General features: G+C 42.6%; 1 protein-coding gene across 3 annotated transcripts in view; it reads left to right on the top strand.

The window, feature by feature from the left end:
• Nucleotides 1-4106: 4106 nt before the first annotated feature.
• The window catches only part of LOC144543028 (protein NLRC3-like), a 209623-nt gene continuing 195425 nt past the window's right edge, over nt 4107-18304 (top strand). Inside the window, exons 1-8 of one of the 3 annotated variants that reach the window (XM_078291168.1) lie at nt 4107-4609; nt 6201-8001; nt 9139-9312; nt 10467-10640; nt 11530-11703; nt 14639-14812; nt 15555-15601; nt 15845-16349. In XM_078291168.1, coding sequence (XP_078147294.1) covers nt 4333-4609; nt 6201-8001; nt 9139-9312; nt 10467-10640; nt 11530-11703; nt 14639-14812; nt 15555-15601; nt 15845-16349 — 3326 coding nt within the window. In that variant the 5' untranslated portion in view covers nt 4107-4332. Of the gene's footprint in view, nt 4610-6200; nt 8002-9138; nt 9313-10466; nt 10641-11529; nt 12567-13404; nt 13530-14638; nt 14813-15554; nt 15602-15844; nt 16498-18304 lie in introns of those variants that run through there. The other 2 variants (XM_078291169.1, XR_013507602.1) reach the window with 2 other exon arrangements.

Below are 18304 nucleotides of genomic sequence, written 5' to 3' on the forward strand. Positions count from 1 at the left end.
CTGTTTAGCTGACTGTAGATGATGTGGTTAATGTCTCCATCTAGTGGACACACATTAGAACTACATCACCTGATCTGTGGTCTGTGCCTCAGACCTGGTTTCTGGCCTCAGGTTAGACCGGTTTGGTGTCAGACTGATGTTTCTAGACTTTGATAGTGAAGTTATGAGGAAGTGACAGCAGCCTCAGATCAAATGAACACAGACACCCAGAACTGACGAAGGAATCTCTATAATCAGGGGTGTCTCCAATCTTGGAAAAAAAGAGTGTGAATCTCTGAAATGTGTTTCAAACCACTTATCTCATTGGTGTGTCCATGCTCCATATCAGGTTTGAAAACTCCTGACCTGAGTGCCTCAAAGCACCATTTTCAGATTCAAAACAGTCACCAGAGGGTGTTTCGTAACACTGTATGTTGTCTTGAAACGCCAGGACGTGATTTATTGAAACACTGAGGAAAAGACTAGTAAGAGCAGCTCCTGACCACAGCCAGGCCTGCTGACTGTTCAGAAGTGAAACAACGACTGTGTCTCATCAGGAGAAGCTTCTCTGACCTGCTGTCAGACAGTCTGTTCCTTCTGGAGCTGAGCAGCAAACTTCCCGAACTGAACAGCCGCTCCACAGGCGCTAGATGGGGGCGGGGTAAATGTTTTTATGTTTGAGAACTGGCTGAGGGTCTCAATCCCAAATCCTCCTGACCTCAAATAATCCATCACTTCTTAGTAGCTGTCCCCCACCGTGTCCCGCTCTGAAATCCAGCTGCTGTTGTTTAGTCGGAGTGTGTTTGTCGTTGGCAGTGGAGCCTCCTTGTCGGGTTGTTTTTCCCCGAGTTTCTCATCGCTGTGTTGTCGTGTTAGATGCTATTGTGATGTGAATGAGCTGTGGGACTCATAATTAGTGACGTAATGTGTATGGACTCACCGATTGACTGAATTGGTTGAAGTGAATACAGGTGGGACTGATTGCGAGACGAGAGACGCTAAGCAGACAAAAGACTGGGCAGACGGCGCATTTGATGAGAAGCCTCTTGTTGCTGCGGCTCGGCACTCTTTTGGGAGGGAGGGTATCGTTCGCAGTCATTTAGGACTGCCGGCGATGAAGACAGAGAGAGTAGGGGGTTAGCTGTTCCTGTGTTAGGAGGGGAGGTCTGCTGCCTCCTGTAGAAAGTTAGGGCCGGGACCATAGAAGAGTGCAGTAGCCGCCACCGCTCCCTGTGTGTTACTTCCTGCCGTCTGGGGTGTCACTGACGCCGACTGAACTCTGTCCACGCCGACTGGACTCTGTCCACGCCGACTGAACTCTGTCCACGCCGACTGGACTCTGTCCACGCCAACTGAACTCTGTCCACGCCGTCGAAGCCGTTTCCCCGGGGAGTTGGACGGCGTCTCAAGCTCAGACCTCGGGGGGGGGGGTCTCACCGAGCGGGCGAGTTAAGTAGCCTATACACGCTTAAAAATATTGTGTATTTCTTTATGTGCGTATGTGTGTAGGTAGGCCTGTTTTTAATAGCATGGGGAGGGAGAACAGATGAGGGAGGGGTAACTGTAAGCCCATAGGCGGGATATTCATCTAGTTCCACTCTAAGCCGGTGATGGTTGTGTAGTGCAGTGCCTGTGCAGTGTTGTTTTGGTTGATATTTGCAGTGCCTCCAGTTTAGAGGGTGCCAGCGTGCCGTGTTCGAGCGGTGTGCCTTAAGCTAGAGTCTAGCCCTGTGGGTAGTGGTCCTTCAACTCCGTGGAAGCCTTGATTATCCTAGTGTGGCTAGTTGCCCCTAATTGTTTGTAGACCCCTCGCCATTTTATGAAGTCGCTTATATATTTGTCTATTTAATAAAGATTGCCTTTTTGTACTACACATCATCGCATTGTGATTATTCAAAGGCTCTGGCATTAATAGCAGTGTTTTCCTGCTAAATAAGGACAAAACCCACATTCATTACACTATGATAAGTTGGATGTTGTGTTTTTCGCTGTGGAAAGCGGTTTGCTGCCACACAAAGTTTACAACGGACGATAATGTGCTTTGCATCCTTGACTGAGATCAATTCAAAGTAATGGGAAAACTTCCAGCTGTTGAAAGTCTGCGTCTCACACTTGCTGTTTTAGCTAGTAGCCGACGTAAACCGGCTCGCGCATGAGCTTAAGATACATATGAGGAAAAAAAGGGAGGAAAAAAAAACATTGAAAAGGTTGACGGGGGTTCAGGCTTAAGTAACGCAGTAACGGAGTGTTACTGGGATTAGTAACTGTAATGTAATTACTGAATTTGAAATTGTAATCCCTTACACTACTCGTTACTGAAAAAAGTAATCACATTACCGCCCAACACTGCCTATAATGGTGAGCAGAGTTGTCACCACTTTTTGGGTTTCAAAACACTTTCTTCTAACAGTGCAGAAGATTAGAGAAAAATAAGCTTTTTATGGAAAATGAATGGGATTTAACTCAGGAAACATGCAACCAAAACTTTACATGTTGCATTCATTTTTTTGTTCAGAATAGTTTAAAGGTCCATTCAGAGCTGTGTGTGTGGTGTCATGAACCAAAAACACTCTCAATCCATTTCTCCACGTTCATTTTCCAGCATCTCTCTGAGCCTTACCAAGAACAGGCCGTTTCTGTCTCCGTGTCTTTAAGGCTCATTAATATTCACGACCCTCCGTTCCGATCGGCTAACCGTTTCGAGAGCGAAACGTGAGACGCCGCGGCCCGGCGGCTACAGGTAGGGAAAACTCTCCGGTAATAAACGACGACGACCGCTCGACCGCTTTGAAAAAAACACTTTGTTAGTCTATTATTTCTTACAGAAATGATAATGAGCGAACCTTTGTGACGCCGCAAAGTTACGGAAGTCCAAACGGCTCGTTTAGAGGCTCGCTTTTCTAATATGGATTGTGTGGATTTAGTTTTGATGCTTTCACCATGTTTAGATACACATCCAACTCCTTTATCATCACAGAGGAGAGGGAGTCCTGTTTACATGATGTGACCTTTAACTAGAACACTCACTGAGAGATGGAGGACACAATGACTTCAGCTTTTTATCACATATTTTTTCAGCACCACCCTTTTCTTTCTGTTTTTTTGCTCTCCATGTTGCTTTGGTCCAATCCCAGACCAGCCCCGACCCACCACCGCTCCACCACCAAGTCGCTCCAAATCAAGTTACACTGGCAGCTGTGGAGGGCCTTCTGATGAAGGGGGAGGGTAGAAATCGGGTAGAAATACAAACTGTAGGACGCCTTCGCCAACCTACCGGAAGAATTGGAAGCAGTCGTCACCACGGCAACCGATAGATGTTTTGCCGTGTCAAATTTTACGAGAGGCAAGGATAACAGGTTGCAACTGTCCTGTAAACCCATAACATCCAAAACCATGAGAACCATGAGTAAATTTGACTTTTTTTTATGTATGCATGCAAACCCTTTTCTGTACGCTGACGGTCTGACTGTAGCTCACAATCTGACTTCCGGTCGCTTACTTCTTCGGGTGTTATGAGGCTCAAGAACCAAATAGTTGCATTAGCGCCCTCTGTGGCGACTGTTGATATAACTCTGTCCGACTCACAAATAATAAGAACTCTGTCATTCAGATCTTAACAATGTGTGTGTGGCCGAATGGGCCATGCAGGCCGGCGCCGTCCTGGAACAAGCGGCTGTTCTGGACTTCTCCAGAACTTCCAGATGGCCGATCATGGACCCGACACGATCAGTTTATGGCCGTGATTCCACCTGTCTTCGCTTACACTGCTTTTTTCTTTTTGCTTTTGGTTTGTCAGTACAGAAAAGGAGTGAGTATAGAGCGGTCCGGTTTTGAGTCCTAAAACCAGGAAGTGAGTCAGCATGTTTGAGCCATGGTTCCCTCGGCTGTGGGATTTCAATGGGGTTTTGGTTAAAAGCCTGAAAATAAGGTCTGTGTTTAAGACAAGCTTAAGAAAGTGTTTTGTTTTGTGAGATAAAATAAACCATTAAACATCCCTTTTGTGAATTGGGAAAGTTTTATGCACCCTAATAAAGTAAGTAGCTAACAAATGGCTAACTGCCAAAAATTGAACTACAATGTTTTGTCGCACAGTAACACATCATTACATCTGAAAGTTTGGGTTGGTTGTGAAGCTGAAGAAATGCATATGCATACGGGTACTGTGTGTTTGTAATGAAGGGGTAGATAATGTCAGACAATAGAACAAATATTACCAATTACATTACCGATTACTTGTGTGACCTGGCTGATAAAGTGATCTTGCGAAGAGATGAATCTTAGTCATTCCCGGTGGAAAATTGCATAATTGTTCTTGGAGTTGAATATTTCCTGTGATTTTACCAGGGAGCAACGATGGCGACGGATAGAGAGAAGCTCTTGGAAACGCTGGAGCATTTGGGAGAAGAAGAGCTCAAGATCTTCCAGTGGTTCCTGCAGCAGGATGACAGCCTGGAAGGTTTCCCAGCCATCAAAAAGAGGCGACTGGAGGAGGCAGACAGGCTGGACACAGTGGATCAGATGGTGCAGACCTACAGCAGAAACACTCTGGAGGTGACCAAGGAGGTTTTAATGAAGATCAACAGGAATGATCTAGTGCAGAGTTTGTCAGACAGCAGCTCAGGACCCGAAGGTAAGTCATGGGAAGATTTAAAAAAAAAAAAAAAAAGGGACATTTGAAAAAAGGATACAACTTATGCAATCATGCATCACATATAATGATTTATTATATAACACTAAACCAACAATTTATACAGAGTGCAGGCTGTATCATTTTTATATCTACTTTTGTTGGCCGACATCCAGACAATAGATGTGAAGAGAGACAGGCGGCCTTGTGACTGTATGTGTTTATTGTATTGTATTTGTATTTATGTAATTTATTTGGATTTTAATATACTTTATTGATCCCCCAGTGGGTGAATTCTCACTTCGGCCGCCTTATACATGTTGCATCACCACTTTATCCATAATCCCAGTAAAGAAGGTCCTCAGGGGTATCAGGGCTTTTATACAATCATTACCAATGCATGTGTATTGTCTGAAAAGTTTTCCCCAAAGTAGTTTACATACATGAACATAACAAACAGCAGCAAGTGAGGAGTGCAGCTAGCTGCTTGGTTAACATAGAAGTTGTCAGTGCAACCAATAAAGCACAGCTAGCAGAGCTTTATGGGAATCAGCACAGTGTCAATGTGTCTTTAAGGAATCCGATTGGTTGCATGAAACTCCTGGTTGAGTAATAATAACCGACTCAACAACAGCTACCTTATACCTTACACCCAGTCAGGACCTGCTTGTCCACCCACCAGCAGTGGTGGGTAGAGTACTGAAAATCTATACTCAAGTAAAAGTACAATTACTCCCATAAAAAATGGCTCAAGTAAAAGTGAAAATTACCGTTTGAGAAACCTACTCAAGTAAAAGTAAAAAAGTACCTGGTTAATAAATTACTCAAAGTACAAGTTACTTTCCATTTTAATATTTTTTAGGGTGTGCGGGCCAGTGCAAAATAATGAAAAAACAGCACTTGTTGGTAAAACTTTCTTAGCCCTTTATAAAACAGAATATAAGTCTGTTTAACTCTAGTATTTACAGACATTATCAAAGTAACCAAACCTATTACAGCCCCAAAATGCAGTAGATACCGAATACAATACAGTTATTTAAAACTCAGATTTTCTGTTCTGTAGTATTACTCCCTGTACCAAGACCTCAGTCAATCAACTAGAGAATGAAAACTTCTTTCCATTCACATTTTTCATTTGGGGATTCCCATTTGTTGGAAGCCGCCTCTGGTTCTGGGTTTTGCTCCGTCATCATCGCATCGTGGTCAGAAGACAGCTGGTGCTTATTTTTCTTCCAGGCAGCTGGCAGCTTGGATCTGCAGTAGAGATGCCACCCCCCCCCCCGCCCTCCCGACTAGTTGTAACAAAGGTATAAATGGCAAATGTAGTGAAGTAAAAAGGTTTTACTGGCTCAAAAATATACTCGAGTAAAGAGTAGAAGTACAGTTTAAAAAAAAGAACTAAAAGTACTCGTTCCTTAAAAAAAACTACTTTTTTACTCATGTGCGTTACTTGTAATGCGTTACGACCCACCCCTGCCCACCAGTAATGAGCTGAATAGAGTCCATGGAGTTGGGAATGTGTAAATTATCAGGAAATGTTTGCATTACTCATTACTCACCTCTCATTGATTTAATCTGTTGTTTATTCATTCAGAAACTCCTGCTGCGTGTCAACATCAACTCAAATCCAATCTGAAGGAGAAGGTTCAGTGTTTGTTTGAGGGGATTCCTAAAGCAGGGAACCCAACACTTCTGAAGCAGATCTACACAGAGCTTTACATCACAGATGGAGAGAGCGAAGAGGTCAATGATGAACATGAGGTCAGACAGATTGAAAAAGCATCCAAAAACCAGAGAACAGAAACAACAATCAGATGTGAAGACATCTTTAAACCCTTACCTGGAAGAGATAAACCAACCAGAACATTGATGACAAAGGGAGTGGCTGGCATTGGGAAAACAGTCTTAACACAGAAGTTCACTCTGGACTGGGCTGAAGACAAAGCCAACCAGGATATACAGTTCACATTTCTGTTCACTTTCAGAGAGCTGAATCTGCTGAAAGGGAAAAAGTACAGCTTGGTGGAACTTCTTCATCACTTCTTTACTGAGACCAAAGAAGCAGGAATCTGCAGGTTTGACAAGTTCCAGGTTGTGTTCATCTTTGACGGTCTGGATGAGTGTCGACTTCCTCTAGACTTCCAGAACAACGAGATCCTGACTGATGTTACAGAGTCGACCTCAGTGGATGTGCTCCTGACAAACCTCATCAAGGGGAAACTGCTTCCCTCTGCTCGCCTCTGGATAACCACACGACCTGCAGCGGCCAATCAGATCCCTCCTGAGTGCGTTGACATGGTGACAGAGGTGAGAGGCTTCACTGACCCACAGAAGGAGGAGTACTTCAGGAAGAGATTCAGAGATGAGGAGCAGGCCAGCAGAATCATCTCCCACATCAAGACTTCACGAAGCCTCCACATCATGTGCCACATCCCAGTCTTCTGCTGGATCACTGCTACAGTTCTGGACCATGTGTTGAAAACCAGTGAGAGAGGAGACCTGCCCAAGACCCTGACTGAGATGTACATCCACTTCCTGGTGGTTCAGTCCAAACTGCAGAACGTCAAGTATCATAAGAGAACTGAGACAGATCCACACTGGAATACAGAGACCAGGAAGATGATTCTCTCTCTGGGAAAACTGGCTTTTGAGCAGCTGGAGAAAGGCAACCTGATCTTCTATGAAGCCGACCTGACAGAGTGTGGCATTGATATCAGAGCAGCCTCAGTGTACTCAGGAGTGTTCACACAGATCTTTAAAGAGGAGTGTGGGCTGTACCAGGTCCAGGACAAGATGTTCTGCTTTGTCCATCTGAGCATTCAGGAGTTTCTGGCTGCTGTCTACATGTTCCACTGTCACACAAACAGGGATGAGAAGGTACTGAAGACATTCCTGAGAGAATACTGGGGTAGATATGAAGACAGTGAACAATCCCTGGATGACTTCCTGGAGACAGCCATGTACAAATCCCTGGACAGTAAAAATGGCCACCTGGACCTCTTTGTCCGCTTCCTTCATGGCCTCTCACTGGAGTCCAGCCAGAGACTCTTACGAGGCCTGCTGGATCAGACAGAGAGCAGACCAGAAAGCATCCAGACAGCCATCAGCAACCTGAAGGAGATGGACACTGATGATATCTCTCCTGACAGATGCATCAACATCTTCCACTGTTTGATGGAGATGAACGACCAGTCAGTACATCAGGAGATCCAACAGTTCCTGAAGTCAGAGAAGAGGTCAGAGAAGAGACTCTCTGTGATCCACTGCTCAGCTCTGGCCTACATGCTGCAGATGTCAGAGGAGGTTCTGGATGTGTTGGACCTGGAGGCGTACAACACATCAGTGGGGGGGCGATGGAGACTGATCCCAGCTGTGAGGAACTGCAGGAAGGCTCGGTTAGTCCTGATGTGAATACCAACAGTATAGAACAGTGTAGAGCGACCTTCATACCTGACACCATCAGAATTACAATAAAGATCTATAGTTCCTCAAACATACACACTATTAACTGTTGTTCTACATAGCAGCGGTACAGTGTCGGGCGTAACACGTTACAAAGTAATGTGTCACTGTAATCACATTACTTTTCCCTGTAACAGAGTAAAGTCATTACTGTTCCAGGTTCAGTTTCACATTCCAGTTACTGATCTAACAGATCGGTTGTTTCCTGAGTTTCATTCTTTGGTCTAGTTCAACTCTTTATTGGTGTGATATCTATGAAAGATTCCCCTCGTCTTCTCCTGCCTTCAGCTCATGTCAGAAATATCAGAATCACAGAGAGCGACGTGAACGAGCCGACAAAGTGGGAAATACGACTCGGAAAGTTGGAATTTAATGCTGTAGGCTCAAAACCTTAAAAGTAACTAAACCCCGACCAAATCTGTGGTGAAGCCGACTCTGATGGTGTCAGGCTGTTTTACTGAGTTGTTTTACCAGAAGTTGAACTGAAATCTCTATCATTTTTCAGTCTTTTTTTAAACACTTTTTACAGAAATGCTTTCATATAATTGCATTTATGTATTCTTTTCTGTTTGGTTTCTGACTATATTATACATTAACCACTTTTGGAAAATTTCAAATTCTATAATGCAAATTATTGTCATTATTATCATAATTATTATTATTATTAGTAGTAGTAGCAGTAGTAGTAGTAGTAGTAGTAGTAGTAGTATGCTGTATAAGTTTTGATTGGTATGCTAGTCTCAGCTGCTTTGATAATCATTTTACATTAAATCTGTAAACAGACTTTCTGGCTGTGAACTCTCAGAGACCTCAGATCTGAAGTCCTGGTCTCAGATCTGAAGTCCTGGTCTCAGCTCTGAAGTCCTGGTCTCAGATCTGAAGTCCTGGTCTCAGCTCTGAAGTCCTGGTCTCAGATCTGAAGTCCTGGTCTCAGCTCTGAAGTCCTGGTCTCAGATCTGAAGTCCTGGTCTCAGCTCTGAAGTCCTGGTCTCAGCTCTGAAGTCCTGGTCTCAGATCTGAAGTCCTGGTCTCAGCTCTGAAGTCCAACTCCTCCTTTATTCTTTATTCAGATTGAGGGGCTGCAGCTTGTCAGAGACTCACTATGAAGTCCTGGTCTCAGCTCTGAAGTCCAACCCCTCCCATCTGAGAGAGCTGGACCTGAGTGACACCAACCTGCAGGATTCAGGACTGAAGCTGCTCTCTGCTGGACTGGAGAGTCCACACTGCAGACTGGAGACTCTCAGGTCAGACATCATATTTAATAATGTGCTGATATGAATATTATATGAATATTGTAATTTGAGGACGTCTGTATAGAGTCGATCCATCTGAAATCAGACAGGATCTGGTTTTAGAGGCTTAGATCTCAAATTCTCCTCATGTTGTTTTCTTTTGTATTCAAATGAATAACGATGAACTTTGTTGATGATATTCTCCGTAATTTTAAAGATACAGGAGTCCAAATGGCTCCAAAATGGCCTCCATCTATTGGGGCAAAACTTTGATGCGAGAGTGTTGGAGGCAATAAAGGAATTAAAGATCAGACTTTTATTGTGGTAATTACCCAGAACGTATAGAGACATAATCACCCAGGTATTGATCCAACTATGGATACACAATTTATTAAAGATATTTTCTTTTGTGTATCTTCAGGGATAAAAAGTCACGTGTCCATATTAGTACACTCTGGTATCTTTCACAGTTTAAGCATGATGGTATGGAGTTAGTGTGTGCAACATTTTATCTTCCTGAAGAAATTCCTTCATGGTAAAAACTAATAGTTCTATCATAACTCCAATTTTAATGCATATTTTGATGTAAAATGCACTTCGGACACCAGAGGCGTTGCACTTTGTAGGTGTTTCCACAGACTTAAAGAGATGTGAACTCTGGTAGAACCTTGGGTTGTGTCGCTTCCTGGACTTGATAAAACCCCCAAATCTGTGATTCACTCTCATCTGTTGCTCCGGTAGAGACGATTGGAGGGTTCGGGTTAAGTTAAGGTCGAGTTAGAGTTAAGTTCCCCATCCAACTCAAATTCTGCTTTTTATCACAATTATCTCCAGAGAAACTGCCATCTGAAAATATTGTCCCAATAAAAATTGGATTCTGGACCTTAACTAAACCTTTTATTTATTTGAAACTACTTGGCATTCAGGGCCCAAACTGCAGATTTATTCATCTGGTCGGTTACAGAATGTGTTCAAGGAAAATGGACCAATCCTGAGACAGAGGTGTGACAGCCGGTCTGGTTTCAGATGGAAAGACTCTATAAGGCCGACATGATGCTGATCCACACTGACAACATGCTGAAGTCCACTGGATTATGAAACACTGGATTGTTGAAAGCTTTCAGGAATATTTTATTTTATAGCTACTTGCTGTATTCTTTATTCAGATTGAGGGGCTACAGCTTGTCAGAGACTCACTGTGAAGTCCTGGTCTCAGCTCTGAAGTCCAACCCCTCCCATCTGAGAGAGCTGGACCTGAGTGACAACGACCTGCAGGATTCAGGACTGAAGCTGCTCTCTGCTGGACTGGAGAGTCCACACTGCAGACTGGAGACTCTCAGGTAAAATCACTTTACAGTTTTTCTCAGTTGATTCGACACATTTCTCCAAACTAAGGTCCGTTCTCTCAAAACAGGACTCCTGAATCTGCAAAGGTCGCCCTGCAGGTTTTACATGAGGATTTGAGTTTTATTGATCCAGCTTCATATACACAGCAGTGAAGCTCAGTGACTGAGAGAAGATCATCCATGCTCTGATATCTTGTCATTAGATTACTGCACCTCTCTCTGTTCCTCTCAGCCATAATTCACTGTCACATCTCCAGCTGCTTCAGAATAGAGCAGCTAGATTTTAACCAGTGGGAAGGTGACATCATCATCTGCCCAGTTTTAACATCTGTCCTCTGGTTACCAGTTAGATAGAGAATTCATATTAAAATGTCACCGAACACATTTAAAGCAGCTAGTTTTGCTCCTGAACTACACTGTGGAGCTCTTAGTTCCCTGTGAGCTGAGAGCCAGCTGAGATCTTCAGGTCCTCCTGACTTTCCCTCAGTCCAGACTCAACACTGAAGGTGGTTTCACTTTAGTCCTCAGGGCTTCCAGACTGTGGAAAGCCTTCCTGAGGGACTGAGGTGCAGATTCACTATCATCTTTAAAACTCTTTGTAAAACACACTTTTATTTACTTGCTTTTGTGTCATTGTGTGTAATCTTTTTTGTCTCTCCTCACTTCTTCATCTTGTTTCTCATGTTTATATTTTATATTATTATTTAAATCCACTTGTTTTTAAAGTGTTTCCTAATTTCTATCCGCTTTATTTTCTTTTTTATGGCTCGTTGTGCAGCTGCTTTAGACCAGGCCTCATCAATACAGTCTGTCAGTAGAAATAACACAATAATGACATTAAATATAACAGAGTAACATTTCCACATGTCTTCTTGTCCTTCAGGCTGAGTGTCTGTCAGCTGTCAGAGAGAAGCTGTGAAGCTCTGGCCTCAGGTCTCAGCTCCCAGTCCTCTAGTCTGAGAGAGCTGGACCTGAGTAACAACGACCTGCAGGATTCAGGACTGAAGCTGCTCTCTGCTGGACTGGAGAGTCCACACTGCAGACTGGAGACTCTCAGGTCAGGATCACTGTTACTGTTCAACAGACCGTTTAAATTCTGCTTTACATGCACATTAATGTCAGAGAAAATACCTGAACTGTCATTTTCCTGCTGATGTGGTTTTTGAAAGCAGCTGAGAAACCAACATTCAGCTCTACTTTCTCTCCTCTGAGAGAATATTTCATTATTTCTCTCCTCACTGCCTCTGTTGGTGAAACCTGAAGTAAAGGACTTGTCAGATTCTGTCAAACTGAGTCCAGAACTGAAATGAAAACACAAACCTGATCCTGGGGTCAGCTGTTAATATTGGAGACAGTTTTTGTATTATAATAACTGATTTCAGAGCAGTTTATTCATGAGAAAATCCAACATGTTTTTAAACAAAGAGTTTCCACTGAGAGCTACGATCTGTTTTTCAGAAAACCTGTTCAAAAGCTGCAAAAGCTCAAAATAAACAATAAATAACAAACTATTAGTGCTGGGTGATGAAGCTGAAAATGTTATTACAATAAAAATGTTCATATCAGGCGATGTTGAGTTTTATCACAATATGTAAAATCACTATTTCTGTCAAGTTTAAAGGGTTAATTTTGCTCCTGAATAAAAGTTGAATAGATCAGTCAACTTTCATTTAAAACACTTCTTTACTGCCAGAATAAAACAAAAATAATAATAATGATAATAAAAAAGCGAGAGTGAAATGGTTTCTCAGTCTTATTTTCAACACTATAACCTCATATAATATTTAAATAAGAATAATGAAACAAAGCAGTGAAGCCGTTCTTCCAGTTTGACCTGAACGCAGCAGAAAACCAGCAGCCAGTGAAGTAAACAAGGAAGTGTGTGAGCAACCTAAAAAATATCAAATGGACTCTTCTAAGGTGGACTCCCGAAGGTGATGGAAAGTCTTGGCTCTTTATCCTCTTCTGTTAATCCTACCCTCCGTAATCTAGGCCTTTCTATGGGCCAGGCTTTGAGTCTTGACCAACATGTAAATTGTTTGGTTCCTTCCTGTTTCTACCAGCTGAGAAACATTGCTAAACTCAGGTCCATTGTGTCCATAGCTGAGATGGAGATGATTATACATGTGTTTATTTCCTCCCGTCTTGATTACTGCAATTCTCTTTTCACCTGTCTTAGCAAGACATCCCTAAACCGCTTACAAGCGGTCCAAAATGCTGCTGCCAAGCTTCTCACCAAGTCCTCCAAACGGTCTCATGTAACACCAATCCTGTTGTCTTTACACTGGCTTCCCATCAAATTCAGAATCCAGTTCAAGATTCTTGTAATCACGTTCAGAGCCTTGCATGATCAGGCACCTGCTTACATTAGAGAGCTGCTGCAGCCTTATATTACCAGTAGGACTCTGAGGTCCTGATCAGGGTTTGTTGGTTGTTCCTCGCTCCAGGCTTAAGACGAAGGGTCGCTGTGCTTTTGAGGTTGTGGCTCCTAAACTTTGGAACTCTCTCCCACTGGACTTAAGATCTGTGGACACTGTGGACATTTTTAAAAAGCAGCTCAAGACCCATTTGTTTAGACTTGCTTTTGTTTCATTTTTCTTTATCCATTTTTGTGATGTCTTATGTTTTTAGCTTAATGTCTGTTCCTCTGTTTATTATTTTGCTTTCTTTGTTTTATTGTGAAGCACTTTATGACGTCTGTTCTTGAAAGCTGCTATATAAATAAACGTATTATTATTATTATTATTATTATTATAAGTGAAACATCATAAGTGTTCAGTCGCAGCTGTTTAAAGACGTTTCACTGCAGAGTGTTTCTGTGTTTTCATCACTTTTGGCTCCAGCTGCCGGAGAGTGTGTTTGCTGTGTGTGTGTGTGTGTGTGTGTGTGTGTGTGTGTGTGTGTGTGTTGGACAGCAATACAATACAATATAAACCACTGAGCAGGACCAGATGCAGCTGGACCAGTTTGTAGAGTTTGAATGAGGAGAAAACCTCCTGGAAACTGACACTGAACACGTTGGTGAACAGATTCAACAACAGATCCTGCTGGAAGACGATAAAGCAGCAACTGGTCCGCAGTGACGTTGCATTTCTGTTCTTGGTTCACACTAAAATTAGTATTTAAAAATAAAGTAGATCCGGTCTCCCAAACAGGAACTATGTCTCCTACATGGTATCCCTCCGCTGTGTTCTCTTCTGTCAGTAAAGATGCTGTTTGGTGAAATTCGGTTCTAAATAGAAGAACCGAACGTCAATTAAAAATCACAGCAGCAGATCTGCTGTTGAATCTGTTCACCGACGTGTTCAATGGCAGTTTCCATTCAAATGAATGGGAAGTAAAAATCTGAACTACAAACTGGTCCGGCTGCATCTGGTCTTGGTCTGTAGATTATATTCTGCTTTTCAAATCAATAAGTCCGTGTTGAAACTAAGTGGAATATTGATTTAACTGAAGCTACGTAAAACTCTACAGTGAAGGAAGTGATGAAATGTTGAATCCATCAATCTTCATGACTAAAACTAGGAAAACATGAGATGACCTGTCTAAATAAAGGTTTAATAATAATAATAATAATAACAAGGTCCAGGTTGAAAATAACCAGAGAGAAACTCTGCTGTGATCAATATTATTGAAAATGATCAAGCTGCTTTTATTTTGAAATCGAGGAAAATTTAACCGAGATAATTATCAATATTGTTTTATCATTATTGTTTATTATTGTTATTATTGTTTGCTCTGTGCCTGTGTGTGTGTGTGTGTGTGTGTGTGTGTCTCTGTGTGTGTGTGTGTGTGTGTGTCTCTGTGTGTGTGTGTGTGTGTGCGTGTGTGTGTTTCTGTGTGTGTGTGTGTGTCTGTGTGTGTCTCTGTGTGTGTGTGTGTGTTTCTGTGTGTGTGTGTGTCTGTGTGTGTGTGTGTGTGTGTGTGTGTGTGTGTGTCTCTCTCTCTGTGTGTGTGTGTGTGTGTGTGTGTGTGTGTGTGTGTGTGTGCAGGCTGTCAGGCTGTCTGCTCACAGAGGAAGGCTGTGCTTCTCTGGCCTCAGCTCTGAGCTCCAACCCCTCCCATCTGAGAGAGCTGGACCTGAGCTACAATCATCCAGGAGCCTCAGGAGTGAAGCTGCTCTCTGCTGGACTGGAGGATCCACACCGGAGACCGGACTCTCTCAGGTATGGAGAGGCGACGTCCGCTAGAAGGCCGAGAGTCACGCGCGCTAAATACGGCCGTCGCTCCTCGTCGGAGCTTCGTCCCGTTCGGTTCGCACGCGGTTCGGTTATTAAGGAGAGCGAAGCTTTCTACGACCGAACTCGCTACCCGAAACATTCAGGTGTCGATACCGAACCCGAGAGCGGATCCGGTCGGTCCGAGTAGCGCGAACCGGAACCGGACCGCACAGCCGCTCGTTACGTGACGTCGGGCTCGACGCTCGTTACGTTACGTAACTTTATCATCGTTCATTTGAAAGAGACGGAGGGAAGAGTTGAGACATTCTCACATTTTCTATCAGTCTGTTTCCTCAACACTGCAGTCGCTCCACCAGTTCTGTGTCTTGAGGCCGAACGTTGCGTCTCTTTAAAGTATCGAGTTCCTGAGGTGGAAGAAGAGAAACCACGCCGCTGTCGGTGGAGGTTTATTCAAATCTGATGGATAAACTGACGCCTCTGGTTACTGGTGTTACTGGTGCCCAGTAGACTGAAGACACAGGCGATGGGAGCCGCCATATTGGTCTGCAGTAAACGTTACTATGGTTACAGACATTATTTACAGGAGTGGAGTGACTCTTGTTGTTTATTGTTTAATGTTGAATGGAGGAAATCACTCATATGGAAGGTTATGAAGGTTATTTGTTCTTTATCAAAGAGATTATGCTGTCTGACTTTATTTACCCCCCCCCCCCCCCCCCCCCCCCAGTGTGGACCATGATGCAGTGCGGTGGTTGAAACCAGGTCTGAGGAAGTGTAAGTGTGTATTTAGTTTGATTCATGAAAACAAAGCAGCACATTCAGTTTCTATTTAAATAAAAAGCTCATGTGTGACATCTATTCATTCAAATCCTACTCTGAAAAAAGATGGCTGACAAAATGTGTCATCATGAAACTGAAGAAATGAACAGTCAATCTGTTAATAAATCAACAGATAATAAAACAACAGGTGTGTTAGATGAGAAGCTGCTGCTGTATTGAGTCTTGTTCTCTCATCAGATGCCTGTGAACTCACTCTGGACCCAAACACAGCACACAGAAACCTCTTCCTGTCTGAAGACAACAGAAAGGTGACCGAGGTGAGAGAGGAGCAGCCAGATCCTGATCACCCAGAGAGATTTGACTACAGGCCTCAGCTGCTGTGTAGAAATGGTCTGACTGGTCGCTGTTACTGGGAGGTCGAGAGGGAAGGAGATGTTGATATAGGAGTGACTTACAGAGGAATCAGTAGGAGAGGAGGGGTTGATGACAGCTGGATTGGAAGGAATGAAAAGTCCTGGAGTCTGCTCTGCTCTGATAACAGTTACTCTGTCTGTCACAATAACAGAGAAACATTCATATCTCCCCTCTCCTCCTCCTCCTCTAACAGAGTAGCAGTGTATCTGGACTGGTCTGCTGGCTCTCTGTCCTTCTACAGAGTTTCCTCTGACTCACTGATCCACATCCACACCTTCCACTCCACATTCACTGAACCACTCTATCCTGGGTTTGGGTTTTGGTCTGGGTCTGGTTCCTCAGTGTCTCTTGTCAGATAGAGGAGGGAGAGAGAAACACTCACACTGCTGACCAAACACAGCTGCTGAGATGATAGTTCACTCTGCACAGGATCACACACACACACACACACACACACACACACACACACACACACACTTTACTAAATAGAGTGTATTGTGTGTGTTGGGTAGCTGAACAGGGTTTTAACAACAAGAACATGGACATTTTATTGTGAAAATGAAATGAATGAGAAATGAAACCAGACAGAATCAAGTTCTGGTTGTTCATCTTAGAGTCTGTTGTTGATGATTGACAGGTGTGAGATCAAACATTTTCTCTAAAATAAAAAATAAAAATGGTGGTAGTATCATGGTGGCTCTCCCTACATATATAAGTATTTCTCTAGACCCTGAGACACATATCTGTAAAAATGTTTAATTATATAAATATATCAGGTGTCTCTTTTTTCCTTATTGTGATTTGATCTAGCTGACTTTTTATAGAAGGGTGTTAAGACCCAATTTCTTACATGAATTTAAGATTTCTTCTTTTCCTCTAACTTAATACAATATTTTTGAACGTAGGTGATGTAGATTTTGATATATGGGATGTTGTATCTGATATTATGTTTATGCTTATATATAAGATATACATGTATGTGATATTTTTGAAGTATGGCTTTTGTACTATACTGTTTTTTTCTCTATGTATCTGTTTTCTATGTACTTTATTGAATTGTTAATTATTTTTGGATGTTTATCACCCTGGGCGGTTTGGATGGTTAACCACGCCACCATAGAGCTTGTGAGCCTATGGGTGTGCATGATGTTTAAATATGGGTGTGGTTTCCATTTTTCAAACATTTTGACCTGACGAAGATCCAAGTAGGATCGAAACGTTGTCACTATTAAACTTTTGTGGCATGGAGCAAGTGTGCAGGCGTTACTCTGATAGCCTTGCACCTACGTGATGTGCGTATAATTATTCTCCTTCAAGATGATTGACAGGTTGAAATATCTTTCTTTAGCAACATTTGGTATTTTATTGTCATCTCATCTTTCCAAGCTAAACTTCTATCTAGTTTTCTGTAATTGTTCGTCAGAATTAGTTTCTCCTAAATGAACATTGTTTGGTCTTCATCTTTTCCAACAAGCAGTTTCATTTTTACTATTTATTTTATGTTTCTTGTTTATAGTTACTTTCCCCAACTCAAGTTATATTACATTATATTATCGTCACGCACTTGACTGAGCCTCTCACTCATTTCAGTCTGTGTGTTAAAGACAATTATTATTTTATTAATAAACTACATATGATGTGTTATTATGGTCCATTTTATATCTTTTCTCTTGTCATTAATATGAAACAAATGAGTCATATTTCACAACAATGTTCAGTTACGGGAATTAATAGTCAACATTGTCCTGAACAGTTGGCCTGTTAGCCTCATCAGATTAAACATTGCAGGTCGCTAACTATAACTACTATAACTATAATTACAACTAATCTCATATCTGTTTGGAAACATTTCAGCAACCGTTCAGCCAATCAGATCGTTCCTCTGTTCTGCAGCAGCCCCCCCCCCCCCCCCCAAAAGCTAAGTCTGATCAATAAAGACACATCAAGCACCAAACAGATCATCTTAGTTTTTATAGAATACATTTTAATCATTTTAATTCTTTTCAATTTGCATTGCAAATATTCAACATGAGGGAGAAGTCAGAAGCCGGATCGAAGCGGTCTGTTCTGGTCTGAACCTGTGGCTGGCCGTCCCAGGCCCGATCGTGACCTTTGACCCCGGCTGCTCCAGGCGTGACCTCGCTCTGACCAGGAAACCGGTTTGCTCAGATTGTTTGGGAAGATTTTTAAATTTTTTGAGTTTTAAGTTGAGAAAAATGGATTCAGAGATCAAAGTGAAATGTGCGAAACGTTTAAAGAACATTTTACAGTCAGTTCCTTCAC

The sequence above is a fragment of the Centroberyx gerrardi genome, chromosome 21 (assembly GCF_048128805.1).
Source record: "Centroberyx gerrardi isolate f3 chromosome 21, fCenGer3.hap1.cur.20231027, whole genome shotgun sequence".
NCBI classification, from domain to species: Eukaryota; Metazoa; Chordata; class Actinopteri; order Beryciformes; family Berycidae; genus Centroberyx; species Centroberyx gerrardi.